Source organism: Trichechus manatus, unplaced genomic scaffold (assembly GCF_000243295.1).
Source record: "Trichechus manatus latirostris isolate Lorelei unplaced genomic scaffold, TriManLat1.0 scaffold00240, whole genome shotgun sequence".
NCBI lineage: Eukaryota > Metazoa > Chordata > Mammalia > Sirenia > Trichechidae > Trichechus > Trichechus manatus.
This window is the reverse complement of record NW_004444176.1, coordinates 1,752,122-1,773,390: the sequence shown is the minus strand read 5'-3', so window position 1 is coordinate 1,773,390 and position 21,269 is coordinate 1,752,122. Positions and strand designations below refer to the sequence as shown.

The 21,269-nt window shown below is 43.4% G+C and overlaps 1 protein-coding gene across 1 annotated transcript in view; it reads left to right on the top strand.

The window, feature by feature from the left end:
• Positions 1–21,269, top strand: part of STX3 (syntaxin 3) — a 49,806-nt gene that overhangs the window by 15,119 nt on the left and 13,418 nt on the right. Inside the window, exons 2-4 of the mRNA XM_023743204.1 lie at positions 5,874–5,957; positions 19,473–19,572; positions 21,173–21,259. Coding sequence (XP_023598972.1) covers positions 5,874–5,957; positions 19,473–19,572; positions 21,173–21,259 — 271 coding nt within the window. The remainder of the gene's footprint in view (positions 1–5,873; positions 5,958–19,472; positions 19,573–21,172; positions 21,260–21,269) is intronic.

The window sequence follows — 21,269 nt, the reverse complement described above, 5'->3', positions numbered from 1 at the left end:
GGAGGCTGGGAGGAGAGACTTAGAGGGGAGGAAGTATATGACCGGCCGTGTGGTTCTCAAGTACATTTTTAGTGGTGGCTGATATTGCAGCTGCTGCAACGTTCGTATTACCACATGCCATGATTCTTAGATAAAGATGCTGAAGTTCTCCTTCCGCTATAATCAGTCATGTGGGCTGAGGCTAATGGGCTTTGTGTGCTTTCCTTGCCCTTGGTTCCTTCAGGCCTCTAACCACCTATGTCAGAAGATCAGATCCCACTCTGGAGAAGCCTGTGGTAGATCCAGTTTCACGTGACTCCAGATATCACATGGTGATGGCCTCCTCCTTGAACTTTCTGCTCCGAGCTAAACTTTATTGCTGCTGTTGTTGTCATTGTTATATTCTGTTTTTGGAAGCAGCGTGGTATAGTGGGAAGAACACGTCATAGGATGATGGGAATAGGAAACCTGGGTTCTATTCCTGGCGGTGTCAGTAACTCATTATTTGGTCTTGGGCCTTGGTTTCCCCATTTGTAAGTGAAAGGATTTGATGATGGAATCTGTAAGGCTGTGTTCAGCTCTAAAATTCCTTTATCTTTTTTTTTTCATTTCCCCTTTAAAACCAAAAACCAAACTCACTGCTGTCAAGCTGATTCTGACTCATAGCAGCCCCATAGGACAGAGTAGAACTGTCCCATAGGGTTTCCAAGGCTGTAAACCTTTATGGAAGCAGACTGCCACATCTTTCTCCAATGGAGTGGCTAGTGGATCTGAACTGCCAACCTTTTGGTTAGCAGCTGATCTCTTTAACCACTGTGCCACCAGGGCTCCTTTCCCCTTTAAAGATAGTTTAAAAAATAAAAAACAACCATACTCGTTGCCATTGAGTTCATTCTGACTCATGGCGACCCCTTGTTTGTCAGAGTAGAGCTGTGCTCCATGGGGTTTTCAATGGCTGTAATCTTACAGAAGTAGATAACCAGGCCTTTCTTCTGTGGTGCCACTGAGTGGATTCCAGCTGCCAACCTTTTGGTTAGTAGCCAAGCAGAAACTGTTTGTGCTACTCAGGGGCCTTAAAGATACTTAGGTCCAAGTTAAAGCTATAAAGAAGCTGGCCTGGCTGGATCTTACAGCTGGTGGTGGTGGTGTTAGCTGCCATTGAATTGGCCTTGACTCATGCTGACGCCATGCACAAAGAGATTGGGCCATGTGATCCATAGGGTTTTCATTGGCTGATTTTTCGGGAGTATTGTTGCTTTATTGAGTTTTTACTATATGTTATGCATTACCTAAGGAACTTTAAAGTATCTTATTTCCTCCTCACAACAGCCCTGGTAAGCACTATTATTACTGTTTGGCAGATGAGGAAGTTGAGGCTCAAAGATGTGAAACCATTCGTTAAAGGCTCAGTGACTGGTACGTGATGCGGTAGGTTAGAACCGTGGTCGACAGGATGCTGTGGAGCTGATCTTACTGACTTACCCTTTGGTGTGAGAGCGTTTTCCTGTGAAGGAGGAGGACTCACAGAGTAGACTCTGCTCTCTTAGACCCACGTCTCTATGGCTAGGTGAGAGGGAAACTGACACTTATTAGGCACTGGTGTGTGCCTGGTATTGTGCTAGAGACTTTCCATATGTGATCTCCTCCAGTCCTCATAAAAGTCATAAGGTATGCGGTGTTATTGCCATTTTACAGGTGAAAAACCTGAAGCTCAGAGAAGGTAAAGGACTCAGTTGAGGTCTCACAGTCAGTAACTGGTAGCAGCAGATTTTAGACCTAAGTCATGGGTTCCCAAAGATTTCACTTTTCCCAGTTTATACATTTCCCCACTGAAGGTGGACCAGGCTACCCTGCTAGAATCTACTCTAAGCCAAGAGGTAGCCGTCTCGGATGTGAGAAATCCCTGTACAAATTCCCAAAAAACAAAAAACCAAACCCGTTGCCATCGAGTCGATTCTGACTCATAGCAATCCCATAGGACAGCGTAGTACTGCCCCATAGAGTCTCCAAGGAGCGGCTAGTGGATTCGAACCTATGACCTTTTGGTTAGCAGCTGTAGCTCTTAACCACTACATCACCAGGGTTTCCATACAAATTCCAGGGGTGTCAAAAATTTATATGATGATGGAGAGCTAGGTACCTGGATCTCATGCTCTAGGACACAGTTGTTCCCCACTTCTGGAACCTTCTCTCAATTCATCCCACCATGGTAGAACTCTTCTCACTCCCTTAGCACTTGTGATTGTTTGAAGACCAGAATGCTGCACTTGTGTGTGGGTGTGTGTGTGTGTACACATACGTACTAGGGTCTTTCCCCTCAGTGTGGGTCCCCAGAGGACTTCTGAAGAGAGGAAACGCAAGAAATGTATGTTAACCCACCTTCTTCGAGGAAGATTGGATTCCTGTTTCCTGTGAGGATCACAGAGTTCCTTCTCTGGAGATGGAGCTCTCTGGAAGCCACTGAGAGGCCTGAGTGTATGATAATACTTGAAGACAGTATTTTGTCTCGAATTTTACAGTCGGCTGGGTGAATTCAGGCTGCTGGTCTCTGTGGAAGCTAGTTATTTATTCAGCTAAAATGGATTAAATTTCTTTTACATGCTTATTGCATGGTAAGTGCTCAGTATACATGTGTAATAAATTAATTAGTGACAAGTACAGTGCTCAATTTTATTTTATTTTTTTTACAATTATTTTTATTGCCTAAGCCATGATTCCCCAACAACAATTAAAACTTCATTTCTTTTTTTTAATCGTTGTAATTGAGGTTTACATTTCAAGTTAGTCTCCCATACAGAATTTTTTTTTTTTTTAAACATGCATTGTTATGAGACCCCAACTGCTTACTCCATTCTGCGACACAGCACACTCCTCCCTCCGCCCTGATTCCCCATGAACATTCAACCAGCTCCTAACTCTCTCTGCCTAAGCCACCCCTTTGGTCTCTTATATCTACAGTACTCAATTTTAATTGCAAGTGACAGAAGCTGATTCTGGCTAAACGAATTTTAAAAATGTGTTAGAAGGATACCATTCAGCCCATTGAAAGAATCCCACTGCTGTCGAATTGATTCTGACTCCTAGTGACCCCAGGGCTGTAAATCTCTGCAGAAGCAGAGTGTCAAATCTTCCTCCTGCAGAGCTGCTGGTGGTTTTGAACCACTGACCTTTTGGTGAGCAGTCTACCCCTTTAACCACTGAGCCACCAGGGCTCCTCTGGGAAAAATCTGTAGAACCTGCTCTCAGCCAAAGGGTGGCTCAGGAAGGAGAGGAACTAGGTCAACTCTGGGAATCTCATGGACATCTCTTGGGTGCTGCCATTGGTTGGCTTGGCTCCATTCACTTCAGACTTCTTTCACCATCCAAATTCCTTAGGGAGCCTGGGTCATGATGATTGCTTCCCCGGTATCATGTGGGAAGAGTGAAAGGTAGTTCCCCAAAAGGAGGGTGCTCTGGGCAGACACACACACAGTCAAAGTATCTACTGTCATAGATACATAAGGCAATCCTTAAGCTCCAGGAGTGTGTAGTCAGCTGGGAAAGACAGATAAGTAAAGGGATAATTAGTAGTAGGCTGTGATGGTTGCAATGAAAGGTTTGCACAAAGTGCAGTGGGAGTTTACGGGAGTTTTTAATTTTGCATGGGAGTATGTGTCAGGGAAGGTACACAGAGAAGATTGTTCAAGTTGAGTTTTAAAGCCTAAGTAAAATTAGCCAACTAGTCAGAGGCATTCCAGGAAGAAGCCCTTGTGGGATATAGCTCAGCAAAATGAAAGAATGGTGTGTTCCGGAAATGCAAGGAGTTCCAAGTGCCTGGTCTGGAGAGTTCAACATAGAGGGAGAAGTGTGAGTGGGACCAGCTCTTAAAGAGGCCTGCATGCTCTGTTAGGCATAGGGACTTTCAATCCTAGGAGGTGCCTTGTCACTGAATTAAGTGGCAGAGAGACACGTTCAGTTCTCAGTGTTAGGAAGATGATTGTGGAGGCTGTGGCAAAAAAATCCCAGAAACCAAACCTGTTGGCGTTGAGTCGATTCTAACTTATGGCGACCCCATGTTTGTCAGAGTAGAACTGTTCCGTAGAGTTTTCAATGGCTGTGATTTTACAGGAGTAGATTGCCAGACCTTTCTTCTGTGGCACTGCTGGGTGGATTTAAACTGCCAACTTTTTGGTTAGCAGCCACATGCAGACTACATGCAAGCCACCCATGGGCCTGGAGGCTATAGCAAAACCAAACCAAACCCATTGCTGTCGAGTCGATTTTGACTCATAGATACCCTGTAAGACAGAGTAGAACTGCTCCATAAGGTTTTCAAGGAGCGGCTGGTGGATTCGAACTGCCAGCCTTTTGGTTAGCAGCTGAACACTTAACCACTGCTCCACCAGGGCTCTGGAGGCTGTAGCAGCGTCCTCAAGTTCAACTCTGTGAATGTGGTTATTAAGCTAGGGATGCTGATGGTTCCAGACAAGCCAGAGGATGAGATTCTGGGCAAGCCAGTCAAAAGAAACTCCCCAGGGGCTGGAGAGCCCCAAATTTCCATGGGAATTTACAAAAACTATCTTTTGCTATGGCCTGGGGATTGTAGGATGTGAAGGAAAGAGGCCGCTGGTGGCTTTCATTGCCCCTGGAGTTCTGAGTGTTTGAGGGTGACATACCTTGGGCTTAGAAGGCTATAGGCCATTGTAGGTTGTGAAGGAGCAGATGTAGGGGGCTTTACCCACCCCTCCCACTCCCAACAACTGGCTCTCCTTATGTGCCTGGAGATCGGCAGCGTGCAGTGCAGCAGTAGCCTGGAGAGAGAATGTTCTGGAAGAATGTAGAAACAGCTCAGGTCCTAGATGCTGGGTGGGAATGGAAGCACTTCCTTAGTGTCTAAAGTGTCTTCGTTTAGACACTTCCTTTCCATTTTGTGATTTTACAGAGGAAATTGAGTGAGACTGAGAAAGCTGGGGTCCCAAGAAGTTGCTGGGGGCTGAGTGGGAGAGTGTCCATTTCCTTATAAACATGAGCTCTCTGACAGCGAGCAACACGCAGGCCCTCTTTCCCTTGCAAGAAGAAACAGGAAGCTCTTTCCTGAAAACAGGCAAATCTTTGTTTCTGTGGTGAGGATTTAGTGCTTTGGAGGAACAGTGGCTAGAAGCTGTTCTAATATAGACCCCTGATGGGGTAGGTCATGCATTTGAACAGTGTGGAGAAGGGATTAGCAGCATGGGGTGCAGGTCTTCATGGCCCCACATCCTAGCTATGTGACTTCAGCCAAGTTATTAACCCCTTTAAGTTGTAGGTTCTGCAACTGGAGTGACTTGTACAGTGAACCCTGTAAGAGCCAGAACACGATGGGACGGCCTTGTTTTTCTGGGTCTTGCAAGTTTTCCACCTTTGGCAGGGTGCAGTCTTACCACTTTTCTGTCTCTCCTTTTAGTGGAAAATATTTGAGTTTTCCTTTCTGACAGATTTCCACCTTACACAGGTTCTGGCTTCACAAATAACAACAAAACCTAGTATTCATGGAGTATTTACAGTGTACCAGGCACGGTGCAGAATAAAGTGTTTCATGTTCGTTATCTCATTTATTCCTTAAACAACCCTATGAAGTAGGTAGGTTGATCATTGGCATTTTATGGTTGAGGAAACTGAGGCACAGTGGAGTTAGTAACTTGTCCCATCGCTCCCCCTAAAAATCAGTAAGTGGTGGAGCTAGGATTTAAATGAAGACAATGTGACTGCAGAATTTGATACCTCATGTAGTTGTGAGTTTTAAAGATGATTATGTCTATGAAATGCTTAATATAGCTTCTGGCAGGTAGTGAACATTCACTAACATTTACTACTTACTGTTACCATTATTAATAGTAAAGTTTTTCTTCTTACCTTGCTCCTTTTTGCTCTTACAGGAGCGGCTGACAGAGGATGACGATGCTTACGAGGTCGAGATTGCTATTGACAACACAGCTTTCATGGATGAGTTCTTTTCTGAGGTAGGTGACATTCCTGTGGTTTTTTTTCCCTGAATGTGCATAAGGAAACATATGCTTTCTTAGTAAAGAATTAAAAACCTAGATCTTTCAAGGGTAGTAGTAGAAAGTCAGTCTTCAGCTGGGGTGGAATGGCTGGGCCAAGGAGTTATGTTACAAGGAGATTCTCTCCAATCCTTACTTGGATGCATTTGGATTTTTAATCTTATTAAGAAAGACAGCAGAGAGTAAATTATATGTAATTAAAGAAATGCTTTAAAGTCCTGTGCTACAATGCTGGCATTTTAATGATATCCTTTCTTGCCTAAAAGTGCGTAATTTTCAGAACCAACTATTGGTTCATGGCCATGAATGTATATAAACCCTTGTATCTCTAGGCCTGTGATTCAGATAGATCAGATTTGTAGAAATGCTGTAGTCCTTTTGACTTAATTCTAGTGGTAACTGAGAAATGGAGAAACTACCAACTTATTTTTTAAAATTCCATAGAGGCAAAAATGGTTCCACCATGTCTACAGGTTCTTATACTCTGATTTTGAAGGTCTTCATTGGGCCTTTGCTGCTGTAGATCATGGGTGGTGGAAAGCTTGTGAAGGCAGTAGTGTATCATGGACAGAAACACAGGCTTTGGAGCCAGATAAACTTGGGTTCATATCTCAGCCCTGCTTCTTACTAGTGGTTGATTTTGTGCGTGTTCCTTAACTGCTGAGCCTCGGTTTCCTTATCTGTAAATTGGGATTGATAATAATTACCCCATACGGTTATTATGGGAGCCCCTGGGTGGTGCAGACTAGTTAAGTGCTCGACTACTAGCTGAAAGGTTGGTGGTTCAAACCCATCCAGAGGCACCTTGGAAGACAGGCCTGGAGATCTGCTTCCAAAACCCTATGGAGCATTTCTACTCTGACATACATGGGGTCACCACGAGTCGAGATTGACCTGATGGCAACTATGTCAGATGGCAGAGAATACCAGAAAGATGTTTACCTGTGTTTTACTGACTACTCAAAGGCATTCAGCTGTGTGGATCATAACAAATTACGGATAACATTGCAAAGAATGGGAATTCCAGAACGCTTAATTGTGTTCATATGGAACCTGTATATAGACCAAGAGGCGGTCGTTCAAATAGAACAAGGGATACTGGGTGGTTTAAAGTTTAAAATCAGGAAAGGTGTGCATCAGGGTTGTATTCTTTCACCATACTTATTCAGTCTGTATGCTGAGCAAATCTGAGAAGCTGGACTCTATGAAGAAGAATGCAGCATCAGGATTGGAGGAAGACTCATTAACAGCCTGCAATATGCAGATCACACAGCCTTGCTTGCTGAAAGCGAAGAGGACTTGAATCATGTACTGTTGAGTATAAAAAATTACAGCCTTCAGTATAGATTATAGCTCAACAAAAAGAAAACAAGAATCTTCACAGCTGGACCAATAAGCAATATCATGATAAATGGAGAAAAGATTGAAGTTGTCAAGGATTTCATTTTACAATGAATCCACAATCAACATTCATGGAAGAAGCAGTCAAGAAATCAAGCAATGTATTGCGTTGGACGAATCTGCTGCAAAAGACCTCTTCAAAGTGTTAAAAAGGAAAAGATGTCACTTTAAGGACTAAGGTGCGCCTGATGCAAGCCATGTTATTTTCAGTCATCTCATAGGCATGTGAAAGCTGGACAATGAATAAGGAAGACCAAAGAAGAATAGATGCATTTGAACTATGGTGTTGGCGAAGAATATTGAGTATACCATGGACTTCTGGAGGAACAGGCACATCTGTCTTGGAAGAGCTAGAGCCAAAATGCTCCTTGGAGGTGAGGATGGCAAGACTTCATCTCACCTACTTTGAACATGTTATCAGGAGGGACCGGTCCCCGGAGAGGGATATCATGCTTGGTGGAGTGAAGGTTCACTGGGGAAGAGGAGGACTCTTACAGGATGGATTGGCACAGTGTCTGCAGTGATGGGTTCAGATATGGCAACAATTGTGAGGATGGCGCAGGACCAGGTAGTGTTTCGTTCTGTTGTGCATTAGGTCGTTATGAGTTGGAATCGACTCGACAGCACCTAAGAAGAAGAACAACAACGACAAGAACAACGAGGACCACAACAGGGTTATTATGAGGATTAAATGGGATAATGTTTCTAAAACATTCAGTGTAGCATCTGGCAGATATGTGCTCCGTGAAGGATACCCCCCATCACCCCCACCCCCCAAAACAAAACAAAACAAAAACAAATCTCATTGTCACTGAAGTTTCTGCCATCCAACTATGGTTTCTTTTTTTAGGTTTTTTATTTCCCTGGAAAGAAGTCAAGGCATGTCGTATTGTATTCTTTTTGCAGGGAGAATGTTGTAGCTTCCTCTTCTTTAGACTGTAGGTGTAGAAAAGTAATCTCTTAGTTCTTTGGTGAATGGGATTGAGTGGGGCCTGATGATTTATTCTGTTAGAGCAGTAAATGATTTTAAGAGCAAACTTCAGCGTGTGTGACCTCACTGGGGAGTTGGGTGTAAACACCCTGAAGATCCCTCCCTTTCCTCCCCCATGGGCAGGTCCATCCTTTGGTCAGGGAGTCATAGTGAGATCAAATACCATGTGATTTTTATGAGTCCAGAGTCATTCAGTTGTGGACTGTGGAAGGGAAATGACTTTCTGTTCAGTGGTGTTGGAGGTGGGGCAGGAGGGTGGATTCAGGGAGACGTTTGAAGTCATTGTAGCTTGTCCCTACACTCTTTAACACATTAAATTTAGAACTTCTTTATGGATAGTTTGAATAGATTATGGATAGTTGTGAATTGATCCTTTAAGGATAAGGAGTTTTTTCCAATAACTATGTTCTACCACTTCTCTTAAACCAATAAGAGGGTCCGTGAGAGGCAGTTTCCCTTGAGAAGTGGGAAGAGGGTGGGCTTTGGCCTCTAAGAAATGGGTTTGAGTCCATGCTCAACCACTGAAAAGCAAGCTAATTCACCTGTCTGAGGAGCCCCTGGGTGGCACAAATTGTTACGTGCTTGGCTACCAGCTGAATGGTTGGTGGTTCGAAACCACCCAGAGGTGTGTCAGAAGACAAGCCTGGCAGTCTACTTCCAAAAGGTCACAGCCATGAAAATCCTATGGAGCACAGTTCTACTCTGCAACACATGAAGTCTCCATGAGTCAGAATTGACTTGAAGGCAACTGGTTTGGTTTGGTTTCATCTGTCTGAACTTCAGTTTCCTCCTCTGGAAATCGGGGATGTTAGTACTTAACCTTTCAAGGCTGTATGAAAAGTTCGTATGAGAGCATGTCTGTGCAAGGATTATCTGAACAGAAAAGCACTAGATGGGTGATAGTTATTTTTGCAGAGGACTTTTGGGGGACTTCACAGGATCTCTGAAGTTGCTTCATTTCATATTGTTTTCTTGTTGTTAAGTGCTTTGGTATCATTTGTTGTTGTTAGGTTTTGTGTCAAGTTGGTTCTGACTCAGAGCAGCTCTGTGTACAACAGAACAAAACACTGCCCAGTCCTGCACCATCCTCAACAATTGTTACTGTGCTTGAGCCCATTGTTGCAGCCACTGTGTCAATACATCTCACTGAGGGTCTTCCTCTTTTTCACTGACCTTCTACTTTACCAAGCATGGTGTCCTTCTCCAGGGACTGGTTCCTCTTGATAACATGTCCAAAGTACATGAGACGAAGTCTTGCCATCTTTGCTTCTAAGGAGCACTCTGGCTGTACTTTCTTCCAAGGCAGATTTGTTTATTCTTCTGGCAGTCCATGGTATATTCAATATTCTTCACCAACACCGTAATTCAAAGGCATCAATTCTTCTTTGGTCTTTCTTATTCATTGTCCAGCTATTGCACTGAAAATGCCATAGCTTGGGTCAGGTGTACCTTAGTTCTCAAAGTGATGTCTTTGCTTTTTAACACTTTAAAGAGGTGTTTGCAGCAGTTACTATCATTTAGAAAATAGAAATACCCTATCACATTTGGGGTTGAGAAGGAGGCAGCATGATGAGGGGGAAATGAAATTCCCAGTCTGGCACTTCCTAACTGTGTGATCTTGAGCACATTCCATAACCTCTCTAGGTCTCAGTGGGTTCATCTGTGAAATGGGGAGAAAAATATTCACCTCCCAGATTTGTTGGGGATTTAGGAGATAGCCCTCACAAAGGTGCTTAGCATGGGGTTAGGTAAATATTACTTTCCTTCTTCCTTATCTGAGAGCACAGAGAGGATGAAAGTTGAGGGGCAGTGGAGAGGCAAGTAGGAGTGCATGGAAAGAGAGTGTGTACGCTCTGGCACCCCACAGATGTGGGTCTGAATCTTAGCCCTGCCCCTCACCAGTGATGTAGCTTTGGAAATGTTTAACTACTCTAAACTCTAGTTTCCTCTAAAATAGCAATAGTAATATTATGAATATGGAGTCCCTGTCTGGGGTAAACAGTTAAGCGCTTGGCTGTTAATGGAAAGGTTAGTGGGTTAAGTCCACCTAGAGGCACCTCGGAAGAAAGGCCTCGTGATCTTCTGAAAGATCAGCCATTGAGAACCCAGTGGAGCGCAGTTCTACTCTGAAATACATGGGGTTGCAGTAAGTTGGAATCGACTTGGTGGCAACTGGTTGTTCTTATGAATATCAAATGAGAAAGTCTAGGGTTCACCTAGCACAGTGCTTGATGTAAAATAAGTATGACTTCAGTATATTTTAGTTTTCACCACCACTGTGTCCCCCAATGTTTTTGTGAATAAGTAGACCACAAAGTTTATTTCATAGAATGTGGCCTAGAAAGATCCTTGGAAGTTAGATAAAGTACATTCCACCTAATGGGCATTTGGCAAAATGAGGGCGTTTCCTTCTCTGTGTGGCTGGGGAACACGCTTAGGACACCCTGCAGGCTATATCTATACAGATCTCTTGGGGAGGCACTCTTATGGTAAAACTGTTTGGACTGGTTCCAGCAGGTCACTCTAGGTTATTTGCAGAGGACTGATAGTGTGAATCACAACTTGGTCCCAGAGGCATTTGCATGTGACCCTTGCTCTGCCAGGGGCAGATGGAGTCACAGGACCAGGGTGTTTGCAAAACGTGCTTTGCACCATAATATTCAAGTGGCTTCTTGAGCTTCTTGGGTGCTGGAGAGAAGACTTGGGCCCCTGGGATTTCAGTTCACCTCGGCTGATTGAGCCAGAGCCCGGTAAATGATAAACCCCAGATTTTTGTGTTATTTGCTATTGTCTACATTTTTCTTGTTCTGTTTGCTCAGTTGGCAGAGGGATCAGAGTTTCAGAAGAAACAGGCCTGCCTTAGGAGCTTTATTGAGCTGTATTCCTTCATTCATCTATCCATCCATCCATCAAGATGCCTGAGTCCTTACTGTATTCCAGACAAGGTGTTAGGTGCAGGGCATGCAATCAGTGGTCTGTGTTGACAGGGTCCTTTCACACCAGTGAGGGTGATAGAAAGTTTTAAAAAGCTCCATGATAATAGAAATGTGTACAAGGTGCTATGAGGACACTGAGGAGGAAGCAGTTAATTCTGCCTGGAGGAAGGGAGAAAGGAAGTGAGGGAAGGCTTCCGTGGTTCTTACCAGACATGCACATCAGAATCACCTGGGAGATTTTGCACATGCCTGATTCAGGGAAACTGGAGTGGCTCAGGCTTCTCCATTTTAGGAAGCTCTTCCAGATGATTCTGTTGCCTGCTGCAGTTGTAAACCACTGCAAAGTGAGAGTTTTAAGTAAGAAAGTGATGGGATCAGAGTGTGTTTTAGAAAAATCACTATGGCGGCAGTTTGTGGAGGTGGAGAGTAGGCAAGACCAGAAATAGACCAGCAAGTTGATTCATGCACCAGCCCAAGGGAGAAGGATGAGAGGTCTGGCCTGTATCTGTAATCCTGAGCAGTCATGTAGCAAATCATTTAGGGGTGCTTTTGACCAACTGTGGCTTCAACAGTAAAAATACATAAATTATTTCACATAAGAAGTGTGTGGAGTTAGGGATAGTACAGTGACTCAGAGGTGTAGGGGTTCTAGGTCAGCATCTCTGTGAATTCTCTTAGCTTTTCCTTTAGGATTGAGAAACAGAGTCTGTTTTGATTATCTGTTGCTATATAACAAATCACCCCAACACTTCAGTGGTGTCAAACAGCAAACATTTTATTATACTGACAGATTGCGTGGATCAGAAATTCAGACAGGGTACAGTGGGATTGGATTATCTCTGCTCTACAATTTCTGGGGCCTCCAACCGGGAAGACTTGAACAGCTGGAGTCTAGAATGCGATGGAGAGTTCTTAACTCAAATGTCTGCTGTCTGGGCTGAGGTCACTCGAAGGGAAGATCAGTAGAGAGTGTCAGTTGGAGTATCTACACTGGCCTTTATGTGGCTTGGGCTTCTCACAGCATGACAGACTTAGGGTAGTTGGACTTGATATGTGGAGGCTCAAGGTTCCAAGAGCCAGTGTTCTGCTACAGAAGTCATACAGCACATCACTTCTACTGTGTGTTCATAAACCTGCCAGAATCAAGAGAGCAGTATGCAGACCCTACCTTCAATGGGATGAGTGTTCCAGGATTTGTGGCCATGTTTTAAATTACCCCAAAGTCAAGCTCCAGGTATCACCTCACACCAGCATCTCAAACAATAAAAAAGGGAGCAGGCAGAAAAACCCAAAAATCTTTTTATCAGGGAGGAAAACTACCCAGATCCTCCAAGCTGACTTCCCCTTACGGCCCATTGGCCAGCAGTGGGTCACATTTTATGTGCATGCTTAGCTGGAAGAGAGACCAGGAAAGTGAGGATTTAGCAAAGGGATCACAGAACCAATCATGATTCATCCTCTGGGACTGGGAACATCACTGCCCAAACAAAATCAGAGTTCTGTTATCAAGGAAGAAAGGGCAGGGGCAGGGGGAATGGCTGTTGGGTGGGTCAGAGTGTTTGTCATTGAAGGCAGTGTGAGATGCTGTCTTAGTTTTCTAGTGCTGCTATAACAGAAGTACCACAAGTGGATGGCTTTAACAAACAGAAATTTATTCTCCAAGTTTAGGAGGCTAGAAGTCTGAATTCAGGGTACCAGCTCCAGGGGAAGTCTTTCTCTCTCTGTTGGCTCTGGGGGAAGGTCCTTGTCTTCAGTCTTCTCCTGGTCTAGGAGCTTCTCAGCACAGGGATCCTGGATCCAAAGGATGCTCTCTGCTTCTGGCTTTTCTTGCTTGGTGGTAATGAGGTCCTACTCTCTGCTTCCTTTCTCTCTTTTATATCTCAGAAGAGATTGATTCAAGATACAACCTAATCCTGTAGATTGCATCCTGCCTCATTAACATCATAGAGGTTAGGATTTATAACACATAGGATAATTACATCAGATCACAAAATGGATGACAACCACACAATACTGGGAATTACGGCTTTGCCAACTTGACACACATTTTGAGGGGACACGATTCAGTCCATAACAGATGCAAAAGCCTTCTGTGATCAGACAGGTTTGAGAAATGCTTCATACTCTTTTCTGGAGATTTAAAGAGCACATTAACTTACTAAGGGCTCTGAGAAGTCCTGTAATAAAGAAACCTGCTTAACTTGACTATCCTAGCAGTTTTTTCACAGAATCCTTTCTTTCTTTTCTTTTTTGTTTTTTAATTGTGGTAAATATATATGTAAGGAACTCTGGTGGTGCAGTGGATAAGTGTTGGTCCGAAGGTTGGTGGTTTGGACCCACCAGTCACTCTATAAGAGAAAGATGTGGCAGTCTGCTTCCATAAAGATTACAGCTTTGGAAACCCTATGGGGCAGTTCTGCTCTGTCCTGTAAGGTTGCCATGAGTTAGAATTGACTTGATGGCAATGAGTTAAGTATATATGTAACAAAACATTTGCCATTTCAACAGTCTTTTCATGTACTGTTCAGTGAAATTATGTTCATCATATTATTCAACCATCATGCTTATCTGTTCTCAAATTATACCATCTCACAGAACCATTTCTGACATGTAACTTCTATTAACAAGGATGACTCCTATATGGATAATGCTGTTACAAAGTTTTCTTTTTTGGGTATACTTAGGAAAAAAACATGAAAGTATTTTGTAGTGGTGTATGAAGCATGCTTGTCTTCAGAAACTACTTGTATTCATTTATTCATTCAGCAAGTTTCTACTGAGTGACCACCAATTGCTTGGCACAGTGATGTGTATCAAGTAGTCTAAGGGGAGCAAGACACAGCCCCAACCTGTAAATTGCTCTGAGGTGGGAATGGGAGAGGTGAGAGTGGACAGAGTGCTGGCAAACCGCTCCGGAGCCCTGGAGGGTGGAGCAACTACCTGGCTAGAGAGACCAGGGAGGTGATCAGTCTTGAAAGCATAGAGATTCACTGGGTAGGCTTGATTTTTGGTAAGTACCTCAAAGCGAATGTAACTTGGCTGTCTAGGCATTAAATGAAATCTAGCAGATTAGATACTTTTAAATTCTTTCTTTAAGTAGAATATTTGGATAACAGGGACCTACTAGGCCAGCTGGTAGATGCTACATTTCTGTGTTTTTTTTTCTGTTGGGCAGACAGGAAGCCTGTGTCCATTCCTTATCTTTCCTGTGCTCTGTATTGCAGGGAATATTTCCTAGGTACAGGCTTTAGGTATGTTTGATCAAGGGGAGGCACTGGCAGAAGACTCAGGGAGGAGGAAAGAAGCCACAGTTCTCCTCAGGCGTGTCTTCTCCATGGCCGTGGCTTCCACGTGATAGACCCTGTCTTCATGGCCCCAGTTCTGCTGGTCAAGTCTGTGGTCAACTCCTTGCTGACTCCAGGTCCGATCAGAGGGCCTTGACTTTAGGCTTTGGTGGCTTTGCCTTCTTTCTTTGTCCCTCCTGCCTGCTGTTGATAATTTCGAGAGTACCTCACTATCCTCTGTTTGACTTCTTGGTCCTTCCATCACTGTGTGAACAATTCCCTCTGTTAAATTACTTCAGTTAAAGTAAAGATTGTACTTTGGTTAAAATAACTGGATTGGTTTCTGTTTTCCTGACTAAATTTTGAGTGATGCAAAGCCCAAACACACTTAATTGATTTAGTATTATTGTCTAAGAGCACTCGTTTTCACTGATCAGTATAACTGAGATCACTTATTTTTTATTCATAAAAGGAAAGTTGAAACACTCCTGCTTGATAAAACTTGGGGACTTGATTTCTGTTGCTTTGTTGTTTGAGGTGATTTCTCCCTCCATTCTCATTGACGTTTGTCATCCAAAGCAAAGAAGTGAACAAATTAAAGAAGACATGACTGAGAATCCCTAATATGAGTATTCTTTTGGATTATACTATTTTGGGAGGGGGGCAATTAAAGGTGTATGAATTGTGAAATTCATTTATTTGATGCTTACAACCCCATTACTGTTGTCACCTTAAAGGGGTGGCACATAGTAAGTTTTCAGTAAGTAAAGAAGCAGTATTTAATGCCTAACTAGAGATAAAAAGTACGTAGTAGTTTAGGGGAGGCAGAGACTAATTCTTAGGTAGAATGGACAAAGCTTTTTGCTTAGCCTTCCACCCTATCCCATGGAAATCTGCCAGTTCTTCAAAGTAGTGCTTTCTTTGCTTTCCATTGTCGGATTAGATTCTACTGGCTAATTAGGTCCAGAGGGAAGAGGCCATGCCTTGAAAATAACTCCTTCCTTTTAAGTAGGTGATGGTGATTAGTATAATATGATAATTATAATTGGTTCCATGAGGTAGCACCCAACGTGAAGAGTGGTTGACTTGCTGTCCTTGATTTCCTTGGGTGGCTACTGATGACATCACAGAGAGTTTTGTTAATATTAGAATTTCTGTGAGGATTAAATGAGACATGCTTGTAAAGGCACAGCCCAGTACCTGGTATATAATAAATGTGCAGTAATTGTTGACTATTTTTGTATTTATGATTATCATTGTCTGATCTTTACTGAGCACATACTTTGTGTTAAGCATCTGACATGCATTATTTCATTTAATCCTCATGAAAACTCCGTGAAATAGGAATTGTAATCCTCATTTCACAGATGAGAGAATTTGGGCTTGGAGTGGGTAGATGGCTTATTCATAAAGCAACTAAGTGGTAGGGCCAAAGTTTGAACCCATTCTTTTTGACTCTAAGCTTGTTTTCTTAAATCTTGCACTATCTGGATTCTCACGTTACTGACAGATTATTTAAAAATATGTTAAAAATAACATACAATAAGGATGCATTGGGGGTGTATTAGCATGGTGATTTAAGAAAAAGCTTTCAGATTGGGTCACACATTGTGTAAAGAGCTCTTGAGGGCAAGGCATGGTTAGAGAACAGAGAAATAAAGTACATTATATCAGTGAAAGGTGACTGAAACAATCTCACAAAATAGTGAGTCAAACATGTACATTGACCTGATGTAGGCTGAATGTGCACAAACTTGAGAGAGAAGATTAGGGGAGCCTGGGATAGGGAGTTCTTGACCTTTACCTGGTTCTGGCGATCAGATGTGGCATCTAGCAGATGCCTGGATTCCAGCCTTGGCTTTGCCTGTTTCTGCAGTGTGGCCTTGAGTAAGTTTCTTTACCTCTTTGAGCCGCAGTGTTCTCATGCATAAAAAGGAGATAGTGATAGCAATCTCACAGAAATACTGTGAAGGGCCTAGTACTGTTTCTGATTCAAGTGTATGTTCAGCCAATTTTAGTCCTTCAGTGTATATTGTGCAGAGTAATGTTAGTATACTTAAAACAAAAAAGCCCAGACAAACGCACAAATAGCTATTGAGCTTTCTCATTAAGCACGTGTAGATTTCCTGCAAGGTTCTCCCTACTCCATGATTCTTTGGTTAGCTGGCAAATGTGCAGAAGGAAATAACATGTACCTGCCACCACGAAATACCCAGAAGTCACCTTTGGAGAAGACCAGCACTTCCAAGAACAAAGAAAGACACAAAGTTCAAAGAAGAAAAGCTCTATGATTGGCCGGTTGTCTGTTCTGAACTCTGAATGATGAAAGGGGTTCTGTGATTATTTAGTGAATTGATTAAGTTTGTGTGAAATCAGAGTTCCTAAATCACCTCCAGATGAGGTTGATGAGGACAGAGGAGAGAGAGCAGCTATAATGGGTGGACGAGGGTGGGAGTAGGGTCCACACATTCCCTGGGCTTAAGAAGTCCTGCAGGCCAGTTGAAGATTGAGCACCTGGGGTCCAGTTTTCCGTGGGGCTGGATAAGCCATCTACTATCTAGTCTCCAAATGCCTGGAGTGACTCTGAGCTTGAGGCCCAGCAGTCTCATCCTAGCATCTTCTTTTCTGCTGTCTATAATTGACCAAACTTTGAGTCAGGGTGCTCTTCGGTTTATGAAATAGTATTCCAGAAGAGATTTTCTAGACATCCAATCCATCGGAAATGCAAAAATCTAAGGCCTTCTAGCTTGTTACAATATGTTAAACCCATTTAAAAATGGTTGGTGCATTTTATTCTAGAAAGCCGTTTCTCCTTAATCTTGTAAAACAGTGTAATTGCTTTGGCAAGACTTTCCTGTGAAGGAAATGGAAACATGGTGTGATGCAGTAACATTTTCTGAGTTGTAAGAGGAACCAGTGTTTAACGTGAGTGATAAAGAGGAAGGGAAGGGTAAGGTGGCAATTTCTGGGTTACCCAAGGGCCAGTTTCTGGGATGGTAACCCCAAGAGACAGGCAGTATTCACACATGGTAACACAGGCCCTTTGTATACCTGGATAGGTTTGGGATTCTGCTAAAAGTGAAACAGTATGAGAAGTGAAAAAATTAAGTGTTAGATCTAACGGAAAAAACATTCCAGTTGGAGTCTTGAGAGTGCTGTTTGGGTGTTAATTCTACCACCAGCTGTGTGACCTTTTTAGTTTCCTCATCTGAGTAATGCTGCTAATACATCCCATGATTTCTGTGGGGAATGACTAAGATAATACACGTGAAGGTTGTTTTGCAGACTGTTAAAATGCTTCACAAATGTTTGGGTATATACCCGAATGTGTATTTATACTCTGATGATATTAATGCATTGGTATTTTATTCTGCATCTTTAAGCAAGTGATTGTATTTGCAAACTGTGGTACATCAAAATCAGTATACTTGTAGATGGGGAAATTTCCTGCTCCAGTGGCAAAAATACTGACTTGAGGGTTAGAAGAACTCAAGTTTTATTTCAACTACTTTGTATGTAATCTGGAGAACTATGATCAGGTTTTTTAAAAAAGGTGAACCATTCGCTGGAAGAAAGGGATGCTGGAAGCTGGGTATATAATGAGTAATATTTTTGTTGCATCTCAGATGTTAAGATCCTACTCTGTGGTATTTAGGGGCAGTGGTGGTTCAGTGGTAGAATTCTCAGCTTCCAATGTGGGAGATCCAGGTTCGACTCCTGGCCAATGCATCTCATGAACAGCTACCACCCATCTGTCAGTGGAAGCTTGCGTGTTGCTTTGATGCTGAACAGATTTCATCAGAGCTTCCAGACTAAGACAGATTAAGAGGAAAGGCCTGGCGATCTACTTCTGAAAATCAGCCAATGAAAATTCTATAGATTACAATGACCCGATCCCCCGCCAATCTTGGGGATAGCGCAGGACCAGGAAGTGTTTTGTTCTGTTGTGCATGGGGTCGCCACGAGGTGGGGAGCAACTTGACAGCAGCTAACAACAACAACATATTGTACCAGATTTCTGATTGTCAGTTGTTCCAGTGTTGATGTGCCCCTCATTCTGGATGTGCAGTGGATAGACACCGCAGGTGGTGAGGTGTCTCCTGTACGGGCAGCTCCCACCTCTGCATGAGCCACGGTGCCAGGGGCCACTGGTGCCTTTGAAGAGGGAACTAAGCTTTCTTTTTGTACTTACTCCTCATTCAGCAGTGTCTTGTTATGGTGTCCATCTGGGAATGATACACCCTTGTATCATCAGGAACCTTTGGGATGTGCAGAGACTGGGCCATGGCTTGGGCTGCTGGTTGCTGATTTTCTGATGGAATTGGCTAGTAAGAGGCCTTTCACCAGAACCATATGCCCAAGAGGTCTCTGGAGGAGGGCTCATGGCTGAGTCTCTCTCTTCTTTATTTCTCTGTTTCTTTCTCTTCCTCACATTTTCATCTCTTTGTGTTTCACTTTCTAGGTTTGCTCTCTCCTTTCACTTCTTTCTTTCCTTCCTTTTTTCCTCTCTTCCACCCTCACTTTCTTTTGTTCTCACTATGAGAGGTTAAAAGGTCTGCCTGATAAGGTGAACTGATGATTCTTCTGGACTCTGGCCTGAGTGCTCCCATTCAGGGTTGCCACATTTATCCTTCTCAGGCTGCAACGTGTATGAGTTTTTAGTGACTACTCTGTTGAGATGAGTTTATGTGAGTGTGAAAAGGGTACTCCCTGGGCAGCTCGAGACTTTTTAATCATCATATTTTTTAGTAAACCCAGAAGCTGGGTGGCCTTCACCAGGGAGCTCTGTTAAGCTTTAATCTCTGTTCGTGGACCTATCCTTCCTCTATGATTTCAAAGGTTATTCCCTTTCTGATTGTAGATTGAGGAAACTCGGCTCAACATTGACAAGATTTCAGAGCATGTGGAGGAAGCGAAGAAACTCTACAGCATCATTCTCTCTGCACCCATTCCAGAGCCAAGTGAGTGTTTAGTCAGAGTGAGCCACCCAATGATGGCTTTGCACTGGGGCCAAGCCAGTCTTTTTTTCTCGCCTCCGTGAGCAGCAGGGGAATGTACGTGTTATATTACACTATGTACACGTCATGTTATCTCCCATCTCCTTTACTCTATCTGAGCTCACACTGCCTGGCCCCAAGTCAGCTCTTCTCTTCATGGTCCCACTTGAACCATTTAGACAGAATTTTTCTCTACTTCCCAGCTAGTGTCTGTCATGACTAGCAGTGACTCTTAGACTGCTTCTCAGATACGCCATGCTGTCTTGCCTCTGCCTTTGCTCATCTATTTCTCTTGCCTGAATTGCTTTCCAGCCCCTTTTTCAAATCCTACCCATCCTTCACAACCCTGGTCAAGTCCCATTTTTTCCATGGTGTTCCAGAATGGTTCAGGTACAGCAATCCCTCCCATCCCTAAACTCCTGTTATCCCCACTGAGGCAAACTTTTTTTTTTTTTCTCTCATTGTTCCATACTTTCAGAGTAGGGTTTAGGCCTCATTTTAGGTTCCTTTATGACAGGTTTCAATCCTGATCTTGTTATTTCGTTTCTTAAATTCGTCAATGGCTCCCTATTACCTAAAGATTAAAGTTGAAACATTAGCAAAGCATTTGAGAATTGTCTTGGTCACATTCCTGCCTTTCTCTCCATCCTTTTCCCCTGCCATTCTCTCCCATCTTACCTATGCTTAAACCAGATGAAACGCCAGTTTTTCTCCAAACCCTTCTTATTCCTTCCTTTCTTTTACATGTTGTTCCTTTTCTCTGAGACGCCTGCTCTATGTCTCCTTCTCTACCTGGCTAACTCTTAGTCATTCTCTGAGACTCAGTCCTACTATCATGTTTCTAGAAGCCTTTTCAGCTCCCTCCAGGCTGTGCTAGGGGACACTTCATAACCACCTGTGCACACCTTGACCAGAACGCATACCTTACTCCACACTGTGTGTTAGAATTGCGGCTTTATGTCTCTTGTTCCCGACTAGGCCCTGAACACCTTGGAGGCAGCATCTTTGTCTTCTCTCTGATCCCTTGGTTTCTAGCTCAGTGTAGTAGCTGGTGCCCAAGGGAAAGTTTGGGAAAGAACGGCCAGAGCTAATACCTGTTTTGCTCCATAAATCCTAGGACACCATTGGGCTTATAGTAGCTTGATTCTTAGGTTGATGAATCTTGTTGAGAATCTCTTTTCCCCAGAAGTGCCACTTAACCCTTCCCTCCCTTCTGAGCTAAAGCCCTCATGGTAAACCAGATTGTTTCCTCTGAAAGCAGGGTTCTCAAACTTTTGTGTGCTGGAGAATTACTCAGGAGGGCTTGTTAAAAAGGTAGCTTCTCAGGCTCCAGCCTTGGGTGTTGTTATTCTCTAGGTTGGGGGTGGGGGACCTGAAAATACCTTTGCAAAATAAGCTCCATGTGTGATTCTAGTGACTGATGTCTGGGGGGCACAGCTAAGAAACACTGCTCTGGGGTGTGGGTGCCAGAGAAAGCTCCTCATCTCCTGTCTTGATTGCTATAGCACACATAGTGTTTAGTCCTCTCTTTTCTAATGGATTCTGCCTGCCTTTGTTTACCCAGAAACCAAGGATGACCTAGAGCAGCTCACGACTGAGATCAAGAAAAGGGCCAACAAAGTCCGAAACAAGCTGAAGAGTAAGAAGGGGACAAAGGGAAC